Here is a 15,890-nt window from a genome sequence, read left to right as displayed (position 1 = left end):
TAAAAGACAGCGAGTACTACTCACGTAAACATACTCCAAAAATTGCCATTTTGTATCACGTAAAGTAACCCACTGAACTGAAAAACAGTGAAACCTGGGTTGAAACCATGGCAACGGGACGCTTCATAAATAAGTGATGTGGAAAGGGCAAGATATAGTTGGCCTCCAGCGTTTATTTCACTGTTTTTGTACGGAGAATGGAGTAGCTGCAATATACCATGGTAACCAGAATGGTAACTATGAGGCTTGGAACATATGATTTTATTTTATACATGTACTGTATCGAACAATTGTTTAACAATTATTGAATAGGCCTACATGTCATCATAGGTTTGTCAAAATGGAAGGATTGTATTTCACACGAAAGTTCTGAACAAAGCTACAAAAACAAAATGGAATGTTTTGATGCCTTGTCTCAATGCATCCAGTACTGATGACTCCAGACAATTGATCAGAAGGGGGTAGTATCCCCTGCAAAGATACGCGGCATTTGTTGACCTTATTACGATTCAACCAGAAAATTGTTTCTATTCATGGACTCTTTTTGATTGTAAAACAACCAAAATATAATCATGAGTTTCCAAACAGGGACTACAACCATGATAACACGTCATACAGTTAGTGGAGTTGCGACGCAAAATGGAGCTCAGTCACGTCATATGGCACCGTTGATTCGGGCTCCTGTCACTAGGTCTATCCCAATGGCTTCTGGATTTAAAGGATCAAGAATTTTGGAAAGTTCTTTAAAATCTCAGTCAAAGTTGGATTTTACTTCGACTTCAAATGAGGCTCGACGACGGGAAAAGTTACGAGCTGTTTTGGCCATGATGGGGAGTAATAAAGGAGTAAGAAATCGTCGAAGTAGACTGAAACAAGATTCGTCTGCCTCACAAGGAGAAGCTGATGATACATTAAGTGAATTGAAACAACATGAACCTAAATCTACATCTATGTTAACCATATCAAATCTTAACCCAAATAAATCAAAACGATCAAATAAAGCCTCCATCACCAGAGAGATGTCAGTAGTGTCGGATTCTACCCAGTCGTCGGATAGAGGCAGAAGGGGGGCTATTTTGACAGGACATTTACCTGTGAGGAGTTTTCCTGAAGTTGCTGCTGAAGAAGAAGCCAAGAAAATTATAGAAAACAGTAACAAACGCAAGCCTAAAGTTAAGGTAAGTGCACCATGATCTTTACAGTGTCGATACGACAAACATTTTATCAAACTTATGTAACGAATATCATGAGTGAATATAGAAAACCTTAGCCCGTCATCACCTTTATTTTTATTTAGTGTTTTAGAAAATTAAGGGGCTGTGCAATAATTATGAGCCGGGGTAAAATTTCCAAATGGAGTGCCAAAATTGCTTCCCCCCCACGGCCTGTCAAATATTGCTTGCCCCCCCCCCGCACGGCCTGCCAAATCGCTTACCCCCCTCTTGCCAAAAATTGCTTGCCCCTCCCCCCTTTTCAGCTCGCCAAAATTTACCCCTATGCAAATCATCAGCAGGGGTGCAGAGGTATGAGTTTCATTGTTCTGATACTGCTGCTGTTGTTTTTTGTTTTTTGTTTTGTTTTTTTTTTTTATTCCCTGTGCTTGGAACTGGTGGAGGGAGAAAAAACATACACAAAGAACCACCAGTTCCCAACTATCATGAACAATTACATTTATATAAATTTACAATCATATTAATTTCTATACTTTTAATATTAGGCTATAATCCATACTTATAAAAGCAACAGGTACAGAGAGAGACAAAAGAGACAAAGACAGAGGACAAAGACAACATGCATGATGGTATTCATGATTACTTGTATTACATGTACTATTAGCTGTATAAATGGGCAAAAATGGGCACATAAACATGGAACATGGTGAATAATACAGTCAACATTATGCAGGTTGGCTGATTACATGAATATGTGTAGCATGAAAAATAAATGGGAGCAGTAAAATCAGGAAAAACAAAAGTAAAAAAGCAAAATGAATAATACTAAATAGATATTCACTCTCCTGAGATGTCAAATGAAAATTTTTTAAAGTGTTTTCCCAATTTACCATTTTTTTCTGCAATTTTATATTCAGTTTTAAACTTAGTTTTGACCAAATTTAAAAAGGCTTGAAAATTTGGAATAATTTGTTGAAACTTACACCTGTAAACATAAAACTTGAGACAGAGAATACAAAAGTTCAAGCATGTGTAATGCTTTGTACTAGTGGTATCGGTCCCAAACATTTTTCAAAATTAGAAAAATAAAATTTTCACCAGTTTTATTATAAAATAGAGTTGTAAGTTTGTTCCACAAAGGAGACACACAATCGCACTCACAGAATATGTGAGCTAAAGATTCATTTGATTTCTTACAAAAGAAACACAAAGGCGAATCTGTTCTACCAATTTTATAAAGGAAATTATTTGTGCAGATAGTTCTATGAAAAACTTTAAAGTAAAATGCCCTGAGGTGTGTTTCGATGGTACATTTAAAATTATTTTCATGAATGGATATCCAGTCAATTTCCTCTTCAACTCCCAAAGTGTCAATCCAATAAACCTCTGTATTTTCTGGTCTATCCTGAGTCTTTAAAATGTTGTATGCAAATTTTGTCACTTTATTTGTTTCAAACAAAGTTTCCACAATTTTATCAAAAATGTTCACATCAACATTCATGGGATTTTCAAACCATTCAATCAGAGTTCCATTCATGAGGGAATTGTATTTCCGTCTATCTCTAATTGGAATTTCATACTCAATGACAAGATCCTCAAAAGTCTTAACTAAATTGTAACCTCTATTAAGATCAGAAAGAGTAGAAATACCAAGATTACTCCACTCGGGATAAAAAGAAAAACTGTTTTGTTTTCAGCCGGACATTTTGTTCCACCAGATTGGATCCTGCAAGTGGTAATTTCCATAACCCATATTTTCCTTTACTTTGTCTCTATACAGATACCAATTCTTTATGGTTTCCGCAAGCTGTGAATTTGTCAAGGAATTCAAAACACAGTTAGGGGCATTAGTTTTGAACAAAATTGAAGTGTCATGGTTGAAATGAGAAAGAACATTAACCTCCAAAAATTTCCAAGTGCTAACAAAATTAGGGTCTAATAAATGTTTTATCCAAACCATTTTCTACTGCTGCTGTTGTTGATGAGGAGGAGGATGCTGATTATGATGATGTCAAGTTTTGTTGTTGTTGATGTTGTTATTATTGTTGTTGTTGTTGAATATATTTTGAAGATAATAATAACAACAACAATAACAATAAATCAATAATATAATACATCAATATTTCTCTAAACAGATCTCATATCTGTCCAATTATTTAGTGAGATCTTATTTTGATTACTATTTTATTTTATATATAGATCCGAGGTGGAAAATTTCGTGTCGTTGCCAAACTGATTGTTTTATTGATCCGTTTTGGTCGGACTTACATATTAACGTGAGTATTTTGAGATAGGTATATCTATAGCATAATCATCAAATAAGAATTATGCATGAAATTATTATGTAATTTACATAGTAATTTTCAGGTTCATTAGGTTAACATACGATAATGCGATAATACAGGGTGTACCAAAAGTCTCTTTACTGTTTATTAGAAAAAAGTTCTAGCTGGAAATAAACTCCATGCAATTTTAATCTTTTTGTAATTTGCAAGGCAATGGACCAAAAACATACACTTTTTGCATATTTTCTTACAATTGTACTCACAAAATTCTAAGACTTAGCACAAGTCTAAGCATTCAATATCTCAGAATATAGACAAAGAGTTAGCTCATGATTTCAATAGTTTGTCATTTTTATAATTGGTTATGAAAAAGATTAGAAAATATGTTTTCCAACAATTAGAATGCATGACTAGATATTAAACTTTGTGCAAGTCTTGGGGCTTGATTGTCATAGCATGTTTTGGCTCTGATTTCCAAAAATTGGCCAAATACTAAAAGCTGACTTTCATTGCCAGTTAGAACGAACTAAGGATTAGGACTTTGCTATGTTTCATTTGGTAAAACATGTATGTGTTTTTTAAATAAAAAAAAAAGAAAAAAAAAAGAATGCGGCATTTTTCTGGGAAAAGGAGTAATAATAATATTATTGTCAATTTCCTACTATTTCTTTGCAGAGAGAATGATGCGAAGATGATACGTTTATTTAGTGCAATAGATGCAGCTCAAGCAGGGGATCAGTATAAAATCAAAAGTGATCTTATTTTTGATGTAACGCAATTCAAAGCAAATAAGCAGGTAAGGAAATTGATTTCTTTTATAACATACTGTTAATATACACAAAATGCATTATTGAACCAGTTTGGGTCAGATACTGTATTTAGTACAAGTTTTAGACAAGTATTATGTAATCCACACCAAATTTTAGGTATGTTCAATCATTTAATGTATACAATTTTTTCAAAGTGGTCTTTGAACTCGGACAAATACATGTTAAGAAATGTTAAATATAAGTCTCACTTTTTCGAACACGTTAACAGGACTATGACTATAATCTGAACTAAATTTATGAACCCGTATTAGAATGATATAATTACCCCAGTATAGCCCTGAAATAAATACATTACATCATGTATTTCTATACTTTTGTTGATAAATTTAAAAGTTGCATGATCATGATGATACCAACCATCGCCGAATACCATTATCATTTTCATTTGATGAGGTAAGCATTGGAAGATGGGTGCGTGATGTTTGGCTTTCTATTCCCATGGCAATGCTTTCATTATTTCATGCTGCTCATCCATCACATTAATTGTTCGTATTTTCTTTACCCACATTTACTTAAGGGGGTACTACACCCCTGCCCAATTTTATGCCTATTTTTGCATTTGTCTCAAAAATTATAGCGCATTGGTGACAAGAAAGATATGTATAATATAGGGGCAAGGACTACAACCACTGCACTGGAAATTTTATTTCAGCACAGACAACAATTGTGGAGTTACAGTAAAAAATTAGGAAAACCAATATTTGATCAATAAATCAATAACTACTTGCCTTGAGTTGCTGAATTTTCAGTGCAGTAGTTGTAGTCCTTGCCCTATAATATACATATTTTACTTGTCACCAATGTGCTATAATTTTTGAGAAAAATGCAAAATAGGCACAAAATTGGCCAGGGTGTAGTACCCCTTAAGGTGGTACAACACCCTGATAAATTTTGTGACTAATATTGCATTTTCTCAAAAAAAATAACTACACACTGGTAACAAAAGTTATGTATATTATAGGGGCAATGAATCCAATTACTTCACTGATATTTCTGTGATTCCAAACAAGTGGTTCATTATAATTATGTGTTAAGAAATGAGGTACATTATAGCGGTACCTCTTTTCTTATCATAAATAACGCACCGCTTGTCTTGTGTCACTGAAATTCCAGTGTAGTAACTGGATTCCTTTCCCCTATAATATACATAACTTTTGTTACCAGTGTATTATTATTTTTTGAAAAAATGCAAAAATAGTCACAAATTTATCAAGGGGTGTAGTACCACCTTAACATCTTAACATTAGTCTCATATAAGCTCATTCATTAAATGTTGTACATCATAATCCTCCCATACTTGATGCATGCCGTTTTATTTTGTGTATCAGTTTGTTTTTTGACCGCTAAGTGAACGTTTCACTTTTGAAGGTTTTGTTTTCAAACTCGTTCACAGATTACTGTTCGAGTTTATAGATGGGCTTCTTCCTTTACTTATATCCGTGATCATGATATAACACTCCCTCTCTCGCTCTCGCTCTCTCTTACCCTCTTACCCTTGATTTGTTACCATCTATATTTCTATTCCCTTCTCTATAGCTATTATTGTATAAGGACTTTGGAAATGTGGAATCGTAAATGTATATTATTTTATTGGTTCTCCAGGAAGTGGTAAAACTACATTATCGTCTGTACACGTATCCTTCATCTACATCGCTCTTGACACATTTCTTACTCTATATTGCTACCCTTTATCCACGGGTTCCATCCCTTCTTCTGCTCATTTAATAGTATCTGAGTTTTACGTTTACTTCTTGCATTAGGCCTATTTGCATTTTAATTTGATTGCAACTTTTGACCATAAATTTGTATGTCCCGTGACTTCTATACATTTGAACTCCGTTAATTTGTATAATCACAACCATCGTTAAATAATGAAGACTATGAAGTGTTCCTCATTTCCTCGCAAATTGTTGGGTGCAAAATTTGGAATTACTTAATTTGCAAATCCGTCATATTAATAATGCTATATCCCATCAGCCCATATACATTATCACTTTTCCTCCATTTTAATGGAATTGTTCTATAAATCATAAACGACTGTATAACATAATAACTGTGAAAATTTAAAACGTTGTTAAATGATGTCCAATTATCACATGTATTTCCATTTGCAGTATCGAATATCAAATGACACCAAACGAATATTGGGAAAACCACCAGAGAAAAAAACAGAGAAGGAAATAACTCATGTAAGTATATGCTATTAAATAAAAGACATGCAAATTCTTATTTAATTACAAGCACTTTTAATGGAAAAATGGCTAACCCATCACTGACAGTTATTATTGTATAGCGTTTCTGATGGTGCTACATCCGGACATGAATTTTTTGAATATCTGTCTTAATTGACCAATTGAAATAGTTCAATCTTTTTAACGATTGCAGATAGGAATCATCTAAATAAATTGAAGAATAGATTGAAATAGATTTTTGGACTGACTCTTACGCTTTCTGTTTTCTGATTTCATCATCATCCAATCATGTGTTACCCCCAGCTACTGGTAAATTGCATGTGTTGCATATGGTTGGAATGAGATTTCAAACCTTTTTTGAGTGAACATATTCAATCTTTTTTTTTTTCAGTTGGAAAGGATTTGTCCCTAATTAAAGTCGGTGAAAGATTAAAACAATGAAAATCAATCCTCTCTACTGAAAATTCAATCGAAACAACTTTGCCCCTAACATTTAATCGCTAAAAGATAGAGATTCATAATTGATAAAATACAGTCGAAAAACGATTTGTCTCTAACTGCAAACGGCAACAGATTGAAATCAATCTTTTTTTTATTGAATATTCCATCGGAAAATTTAAGATATATAATATATGAGATGTTATGCATACAATGACAGTGAAAACAAACATGCTGTTCTTTTCTTTCCACCCTGTGAACACATTTATTTCTCAATTTCCGATACAGGTGCAAGTTGAGTTACAACCACTCAAATTTGTGAAACGTTATCCTGTGGCCATGCAACGAAGCATGATCCAGGCTGGCTGGTATGAAGAATATACACCTGGAAGGGTCATTACACGATACGGGAAGACACCAGCAGCCTTCTATCTCATCCTTGGTGGCTCAGGTAAATGAAAACAAAACGTGTACATGTAATAGAGTTTACTTTTAATTTGAACATATTCATTGGACACAACGGGTAAGATAAACACATTGTTTCAATAATAACAAAACACCGTTATTGTATTTGGATAGTTTGAATGTCCTAGGGCATTAAGACCCTTCTTGTAGTCTCGTATATATATTGATGACCAGATGAAATTGATGTTTCGTAGGCCTATTAGAATTCCCAATTGTTTTCTTCCCAGTAATATGAAGAATAGTCACGTGCTACTCAATGCCCAATGGAATGCGAATATTAAATAACATACTGAATTCTTACACTCTTTAAAACAGCGTGGTCAAATTGACACCTTAAGTAGTCAACTATGCACCTTGCCCCTATAAATTGTGGTCAAATTTTGATCCTTTTGTGGTTACAATTTGACCACAGTTGAGGGGTAAGGTCCATAGTTGACTAAACGGGGTCAATTTGACCACGCTGGTTTAAGACTGTAATTTTATAATAATACATACAATTTACTTGAAATATGACAATGATGCATGGTAATAAATATTTTTCAACACGACTCCTTATTAGCAAAACCTCCACTAATGTTTCTATTGCTATTACTCATTTCTTTCAGCTTTAGTTCTGGAAGGTGATCCTAATAACAGTGGAAGAGAAGCAACGCCAGCAGACAGGGGTGATGTATTTGGTGTAAGTGTTTTGTTTTCCACTTTGTTATATTTCTCAGATTGATTGTATCATGTATAACTCAAATGAACTCACTCTAATAGAACTAATTGATCAAAATGAATCTCCAACTTGTACTTATATATGTATAAGCTCTCGTTTCTCTTGGCAGATGATATGTCAAAGTGTATTAATTTTTCGTATCTGCTCATTTCTTCATCAGAACGACGCCATTGCCAGCAGAACAACACACAAACTCTCTGTTATTTCTAAAGAACATATCCACTTACTTTGTCTTTCGGTTGAGGTAAGTATACTGTGATACGTAATAGCATCAGAAGGAACAATGCTTACTTCGGGGGCAAATGTAGATCTGAAGAGTCATCGAGTAAGATTGAATAAGACTCACCCTAATGCCCTTCTTAAAAGTGAACGTATAAAGAAAGACCCATTTGTTAAGGGGTACTACACCCCTCGATAAATTTGTGTCTATTTTTGCATTTTTCTCAAAAACTACTAACACACTGATAACAAAAGTTATGTATATTATAGAGGCAAGGAATCCAATTACTACACTGGAATTTCAGTGACCCAAGACAAGTGGTTTGTTATTTATGATAAAAAATAAGGTACCGCTAACATGTACCTCGTTTCCTATCATATTTACTGAACCGCTTGTCTTGAGTCACTGAAATTTTAGTATAGTAATTGGATTCCTTGCCCCAATAATATACATAATTTTTATTATCAGTGTATTATTATTTTTTGAGAAAAATGCAAAAATAGTCACAAATTTACCACAGGGGTGTAGTACCCCCTTAACGTTTAGAAATAATCATATTTATCTGATCGTAAAAAAGTAAAACATATTCTGTAGTTCCCCTAAATCAGACAATAATAATCTTTCCTTTGCAGGATTATTCCAGGATATTCTTGGCTGGCGGTCTTCAAAACTTTAGTGATGTTGATGATGGCAGTTTTATCAGGTATATTTATGCGTAAAAAATAGTTTCACGATATAGTAAAATCAGTGGCGGCACAAGTATTAAAATTTAGGTGGTCGGGGGACGAGCATATTTTACTCCGGTTTTACTGGGACTTCATGTACGCGCGCCAAAAATTTAAATTACAGATCATTTAAGGTCCAAATGAGGTAGGTGTGTTTTGGTATTTTGTGCGAAGCGCGCTTAAAATTGTGCAATTTTATCCTATTTTGGCCTAAAACACGGTGTTTGTTCGTACTAAAAAGGCAAATGTACAAGGCAAATATGGCTTTACTTCTTTTCTGTTATGAATTTTAGAGAGTGGACGTATCCACAACCCCCCCCCTCCCCGCTTCCTTCACATAGCTATATGATCTATTGTTTACTTGAATACGGTTATTAAATTGATTAGTACTACAACATCATGTTCACATGTACTTTACCATGTATGATTCTTTTCAAACACATACAACAGGTCTTTGTTCATATTTGACGATTGGCCGATTCACTTGTTGAAGGACAACCCAAAGATGGTCAAGTTCAACTATTACCCGTAAGTTGTATTCATCTTTTAAACTTTGTGAAAAATATCAATAAACCTTGAGTTATAAGCTTCTTGCTACCACATCTCTGTCGTCATCTTTTATCAATTTCAGGTATACAATATTATCATGATTATACGAAATACACCAATTAATTTGTACGCTGAAGGTGTAACTTTATTGTTAATAATGTCTGTTTTGAATATTTCATTTCAGTCAAGGTACAGTTATTGTCGAAGACAGCGATCGTTCAGAATGGATTTACATCGTCAAATCTGTAAGTAAAACATTAATTTTCAACAATGCACTATTTACAACTCACCATATAGCAATAATCAAATTATTTTGAAGATTATACCATGTATACCGGGAGTAACATTTATTTTAATATTGGAGTGGTATAGGCTAACTTAGCACGTGGTTATAATTGTTCATATATAACAATCCCTTAAAGGTTCGAGAATATACCACTGCATTACAGTTTACCACTATGTTTTTATATAATATTTTTGTAATGTTATCAAAAGTTGTGGAAAGCCATCATGGTTTGAGGAAACTACTCGAATTAAGTAAGCAAGTTAAGCATTAAAGATTATACATTCATTGACTCAATTTCAGGGGAGCTGTTCAGTAATGAAACGGTTTCATCAAGAAAAAGACAAACACACAGTACCAACTCCAGCTAAAAGAAGGAAAAAGATCGCAGATGGTAAGCATAGTTTTATGTTGTACCATTGCATTTTTATGAGGAAATCCCGGGACAAGAAAATCATCGTTGCAAATGGACTTGGTACGCCGTTTCGCTGCTGCGCTGGACTAAAAACTCAAGGTGGCGCTACTATATTTAAACAGTACAATGAAAGGTTTATGCTATATACTGTTCGTTTGCATAATTCGGGCTCAAAGAATAAATATTGAATGAAATGAATTGGTTTTCGCACTGATTACCCTGCTAAATCGGATGGAATCCTATAGTATGTGCACACCTTTTAGTAACTTCTTCACATACAAGTTCTTCTAAACGTGTCCTAAAACACAAAATGTACACCAAGCAGTCGAGCAGTATAAATCCCAGGATGTTCATGGATTGTTTCCACTGATTATTATTTTCGATGTGTGGTGCTCATAGAAGTCAAAACTACGGTAAGGTGGGTAAGACGTTCAAAACTATTTTGTAGTAAAACGCCTTTGTTTTCTTCTTTTTTATAAACCTTTCACAGCCCAAAAATACAGTAAGGTTGTAAGCCACGAACAAAAGCTGTCATTTAAACTTCAGGAACTCCAACGTAAGCGCGCCAAAAAGATGAAAGGATCGTGGCGGCAAGATGTATGGGGACCTAACCTTCTTCGCATTCCTCTGGTCAAAGATCCACTAGCAGACTCCAAAGGCAACCACGATATTCCTGCAGAGACTAAGCAAATTAACATAGTGTCTTGTAGCAGTATCTATGATGTAGACAAACAGGATATGTCACCGCGAAAAAGTGAAAAGAAGGTGGACGTCGAAGAGGTGGTGTCGCCTGCCGAAACAAGTGGGGAGCATCAGGTCGTCAACTCAAATGAACAAAACGGGAAATTATTGCCTTATCAACGAATCAAGCTAGCAAAGGTGGGATATCAATATTGATGTTTATTTTGAATACGTGAATTCAAATTAATTAATATTTTATGGTAATTGCCATTTCGGTCACATTAAAAACAAACTCACATATTCATTAAGGGGGTACTACACCCCTGGCCAATTTTGTGCCTATTTTTGCATTTTTCTCATAAATTATAGAACATTGGTGATGGGTCAGATATGTATATTATAGGGGCAAGTTCTTCAACTACTGTAATGTAGTTGTAGTCCTTGCCCCTATAATAAACATATCTTACTTGTCCCAATTCGCTATAATTTTGAAAAAATGCAAAAATAGGCATAAATTGGCAGGTGTAGTACCTCTATACCACTGACTACAGCATTATGCTCTTCATCCACTGATTTTGAAGAACATAAAAAGTTATATATAAAGGATCTTTCAATATCGGCCGGTGGAAGTTTTGAAAAAAAATCGACAAACTCCCTCTCGCGTCGAGTTCTCTCCCTCCCTTGTTTTCCCCCTTTTCTCTATTTAAAACTTAACATCCTTTCAAGTAAAAAAATTCAGATCCTCCATCAAGACCTCCTAAAAATCGGATTCCCCCATAAAACTCCCACCACCCCCCTCGCGTAAATCTTGAACGGTCCCTAAATCAAATATAACATAATTAATTGCATCTCCATTCATTCACAGGGACCCTATCTTACGCATGTAAAAGCAAGTGCACAGAATGAGGAAGGCAACCCGCCAATGAAGCAGGAAAAACAGACGCATTCAAATGAAGCAACTATAACTGCAGACAAAGATTATGTCGCTCGGGACGGAGTTACAAAAGGTAACACAAAGAAATTATTTCAAAAAATCAAAATCTACTATTTACTAGTGAAAGGGCAAAAATGGTATTTGACAAAGAGGTTAACTGTCGAATTCATGATCAAGATCAAGCACATTCTAGTGTGTAAAAGAATCAGGGTTGCTGAGTGCCAGGATCTGTGCAGAGTGTTAGATCACCGGTGCTGCAAGCAGCCATCATGTTTGGTTCTTCTTTAGTATTGAAATTTTCTATCAAACGTTTTAATTGAAATTGCGCGGCTCTTTCAAAATATGGTGCCGACCCGGTGCTTATTTCGAGAATCAATAATAATAATATTACGTTGTTTAATTTGATATTTAGGTGCATCAGGTGAAACAGAAGAACACCGGAGTGACGAATACGATGACTATGAAGAGAAGGTATATCTTACTATAGATTTTATTCTTTTATACATCTATCTGCATGAAATGTTCACAATTAACTCACAAAGAATTATCATGTGTGTAGCTATATGTTGTTTTTAATAATGATGTTACTTTTATTTCAGCAACTAACAAAACCAAGGAAGAACAAGAAACAACCAGCATATGTGCAAATTGATACCTTGGAGAAAGGAGACATCTTTGTAAGTAACCATTTTTTAAAAACTTTTTTGAGCGTTAGTGCTACTCCACCATTTTGAAGCTGATAATCTTTAAGAGAAAGTGGCCACAGAGTAGGTGATAGTAGTTAACGTGTAAAACCGTAAACTCCCTGCTGACTCCTGACAAAATATCATTTATTAGCTATTGTTACGAGTCGTACTGACTCAAGGCCAAAATCACCTCTTACCCGAACTCACACGAATGCACAACACAAATACACTGTTGGATTAAGCTAACAAAATCTAAGTCTTTAATTGAAAGCAAAATTGGTACAATATATGACAACAAATGCACATACAAAAATAATCACACAATCACAATAATGTTTTAACTTATTAGTACTTAGCCAGCATTCTTCTTCTTGAAGATAACATCTAGTTCTTGCAATGTTCTGGACGGCTGATGTATAAATATCCTTAATCACTTGTCCTGCGAAAATCAGCGAAGTCCTTTGTACACTTGCACTTATAAATATCCTTGCGTATAAAATCCTCACACAAAAATGGTGCTGCTTACTCCAAACAATGATCTCCTTGCGCTGCTTTCTCCAAACGATTATCTCCTTGCGCTGCTTTCTCCAAACATTTATCTCCTTACACTGCTTTCTCCAAAAATGTTGTTTCTTTCACCAATCACTCTTTCTCCAGGGAACAGGCTTCTTTAACACTGCTCCGCTGTATTTGACAGATGTGTTGTGTTTAATAAACCCAGCAAACTCCAGCAATTCGACAGAAGAACTTTAATTCTTTGATGAGCACATTTGTGTACTCGAAATCTCCTTCGTTGCTGTATTAAAAATTGCTCAATTATTGGCTATGTAAACTGGTCAAAATGTACTTCTTTTTTGAAGCACGAAGACCAACACACACATATGGAGTTTTACAATCTCCCATGACATTTAAGTCCAAACTCAAGCCTCCAGCTTTTATACCAGTACTCGTGCAAAACCCATCATCTATTAATAAACCATCACTTCATTCACATCTTCACAGATGATGCAAGCTTGGGATTTCCCAAGATTAATTATACACATTCACCTTTCACATTACATCACTTCCTGGTTTTTTTTTTCTATGGTGCAATACACTGAACTGGGGATTTCCAAGTTTCAAACATAGATCTGACTTTGTTTACAATAATTTGGGGGAATCCCAAAATGACTTAAAACACCAATTCTTGCAAATGCAAGGGGGTTTCCCATCTCATGAAATACTTTCACCTTGTAAACAAAGTTAAATAATTAAATTAAATTACTCAGGGCACATCACAGCTATGAAGTGCCATAGACGGTTGCAATGACGTACGGTACTATAATGTAATGTTCAACAAGTAAGTATAGCGCTTGCTTGACTCCATAAAGGTTCTTAATCACGGACTCTTGATCTTTTCCTCTACTCTAGGGTATATTGGATATTGCATTTGGAAAGCAACTCTCTAGTATGAGCCTAATCAGCAATGGTGTTGAGTGTATAGAAATCTCTAAAAGATTCTACATGAAGCATGCTCACGAATCCATCGCTCAGAAAATAACTGATAAGGTAAGTATGAGTATTTATTTATTTATTTATTTATTTATTTATTTATTTATTTATTTATTTATTTATTTATTTATTTATCAATCAATCACAGTTCTCTGCCTATACAAATACTAAATAAAATAACACGACAAATAGTTATCACATGCTCTTGATTATTAATGTTTTTGTGGCGTAATTTACTATTGTAAAAGTAACACAATGACCACGTTTGAATTTTGAACTGTCGGCCTCTGTTGAATTTTGCACTTTACAAGAGCCGTATAGTGTCAAGACACTGCCAAAAACAAAGATATATAATAGTTACTTTACTAACGGAACAACAACTCAATTTGAATTTAATTATGCTTCAATGTAACATTATTTTTATGTCTAAATTACTTTTAAAATATCTGATTGATATAGATGAGGCCGTATGCTACCGAAGACACCCTTACAAAAGATCTTCAAGAAAAGCTAACGTGGAGTGACCACCGAGAATCGACGATGAAGAATACAGCTCGTCAGTTCAAACGATACAAGAAAATGCTGGCCGACCCAAGATTACCACGGCTAGGTTTACTCCCGGACATATGATTAGACTAACTGCTGTCTTGAAACCCATATTGTTCTTGCCAATTTATATTACTAAACATTCTAAAAACAGTATCATTTTGTTCTGAGGTATCGTGTATCACTACTAGACATTATGAATCTAAAAACATTACTCAAACCAGAGATGTGAATCAAATCCTTGGTCAAACACGGACAACCGGCGCAAGGAAAATCTACATTAATGATATACAGGTTTTCAGCGTCCGGGTTAGTTCCATAGACTAGGTGTCTTTCGTTAATAATATGCATATTAAAAACTAACGTTGAGTGTGTGGAGAGGGGTGTGTGCACGATGTGTAGCGGAAGTGTGTAGAGGGATGTGTGAAGGGTGGCTCAAAACTCGACTAAGATTATACGCCTAATCTTGGACGTCCAAGATGCAGTTTTCAACGTTCAACATGTAATCTTGGACGGCCAATATTGTTTCTAAGAGGGAATCTTAGAAGTCAAACAATTTCACGGTTAACTAAAATCGATGAAACACAAGGCCAGAAATCACCTGAAAACAGACAATCAATCATATTTAAGCGTATCAATTGTTTTGAGCCTCTTGGCCATATGGGCGGTCAAGACAAGTCTAAGGGTATACACATAAACCTTTTTGGACGTCAAAGGTTGGGTACAAGTATAATCTTGGCGTTCACGGGGTGTGTTTGTATTAGTGTGTGAGGTGGGGTGTGTTCTGTGACATTTCTCAAACGAATTTCCAAAACAGCATTTTAGCAGGAAGTACTTCAAGAAAGGAAAGGTTTCAGTCGAATTGCACAAGCTCAATATTTCCTTTTCACAATAACACAGTTTAATTCGACAGATACAAATAACATAATATGATGCATCCATGGTTTCGATGTCATCATAATATAAGCATAATAAAGCTTTCATACATTATGCCAAATGTGTCTCGATTATTTATATGCACGTTATGTACAATAAAATAATTCTATACAAAGTATATCACGATATATCAGAGGTGTCTTTCATGTTTATTGTGTTAGTATAATAAATCCTCCTTACCTCCCTTCATAATTCAGTCAGTTTATACAAACCTTTGAGCAGCATTAACGTTGTCCCCTTTTTAGGCATAAAATTCTATACACTAAGTCAAGAAAACATTCTTCGAAATTAGTGCTGTAAGAATAGTTTCATAGGAACAAGTGA

The 15,890-nt window shown here is 34.7% G+C and overlaps 1 protein-coding gene across 2 annotated transcripts; it reads left to right on the top strand.

The window, feature by feature from the left end:
• The first annotated feature begins 310 nt into the window (after nt 1–310).
• Nucleotides 311–15,547, top strand: LOC140148991 (uncharacterized). 2 transcript variants are annotated; one of them, XM_072171122.1, is made up of 18 exons: nt 311–1,178; nt 3,372–3,448; nt 4,133–4,253; nt 4,621–4,680; nt 6,402–6,476; nt 7,206–7,368; nt 7,988–8,061; nt 8,261–8,344; nt 8,953–9,023; nt 9,496–9,573; nt 9,779–9,839; nt 10,181–10,271; nt 10,783–11,171; nt 11,839–11,980; nt 12,320–12,378; nt 12,507–12,584; nt 14,004–14,141; nt 14,544–15,547. In XM_072171122.1, the coding sequence occupies exons 1-18, from the start codon at nt 573–575 to the stop codon at nt 14,712–14,714; spliced, it is 2,538 nt and encodes an 845-aa protein (XP_072027223.1). In that variant the 5' UTR covers nt 311–572; the 3' UTR covers nt 14,715–15,547. The 2 variants fall into 2 exon arrangements, with proteins under 2 accessions (XP_072027223.1, XP_072027224.1); XM_072171123.1 differs by lacking the exon at nt 4,621–4,680.
• The last annotated feature ends 343 nt before the right edge of the window (nt 15,548–15,890 follow it).

Source organism: Amphiura filiformis, chromosome 3 (genome assembly GCF_039555335.1).
Source record: "Amphiura filiformis chromosome 3, Afil_fr2py, whole genome shotgun sequence".
Lineage (NCBI taxonomy): Eukaryota > Metazoa > Echinodermata > Ophiuroidea > Amphilepidida > Amphiuridae > Amphiura > Amphiura filiformis.
The sequence above is the reverse complement of the archived record's forward strand: the minus strand, read 5'-3'. Positions and strand labels throughout refer to the sequence as shown.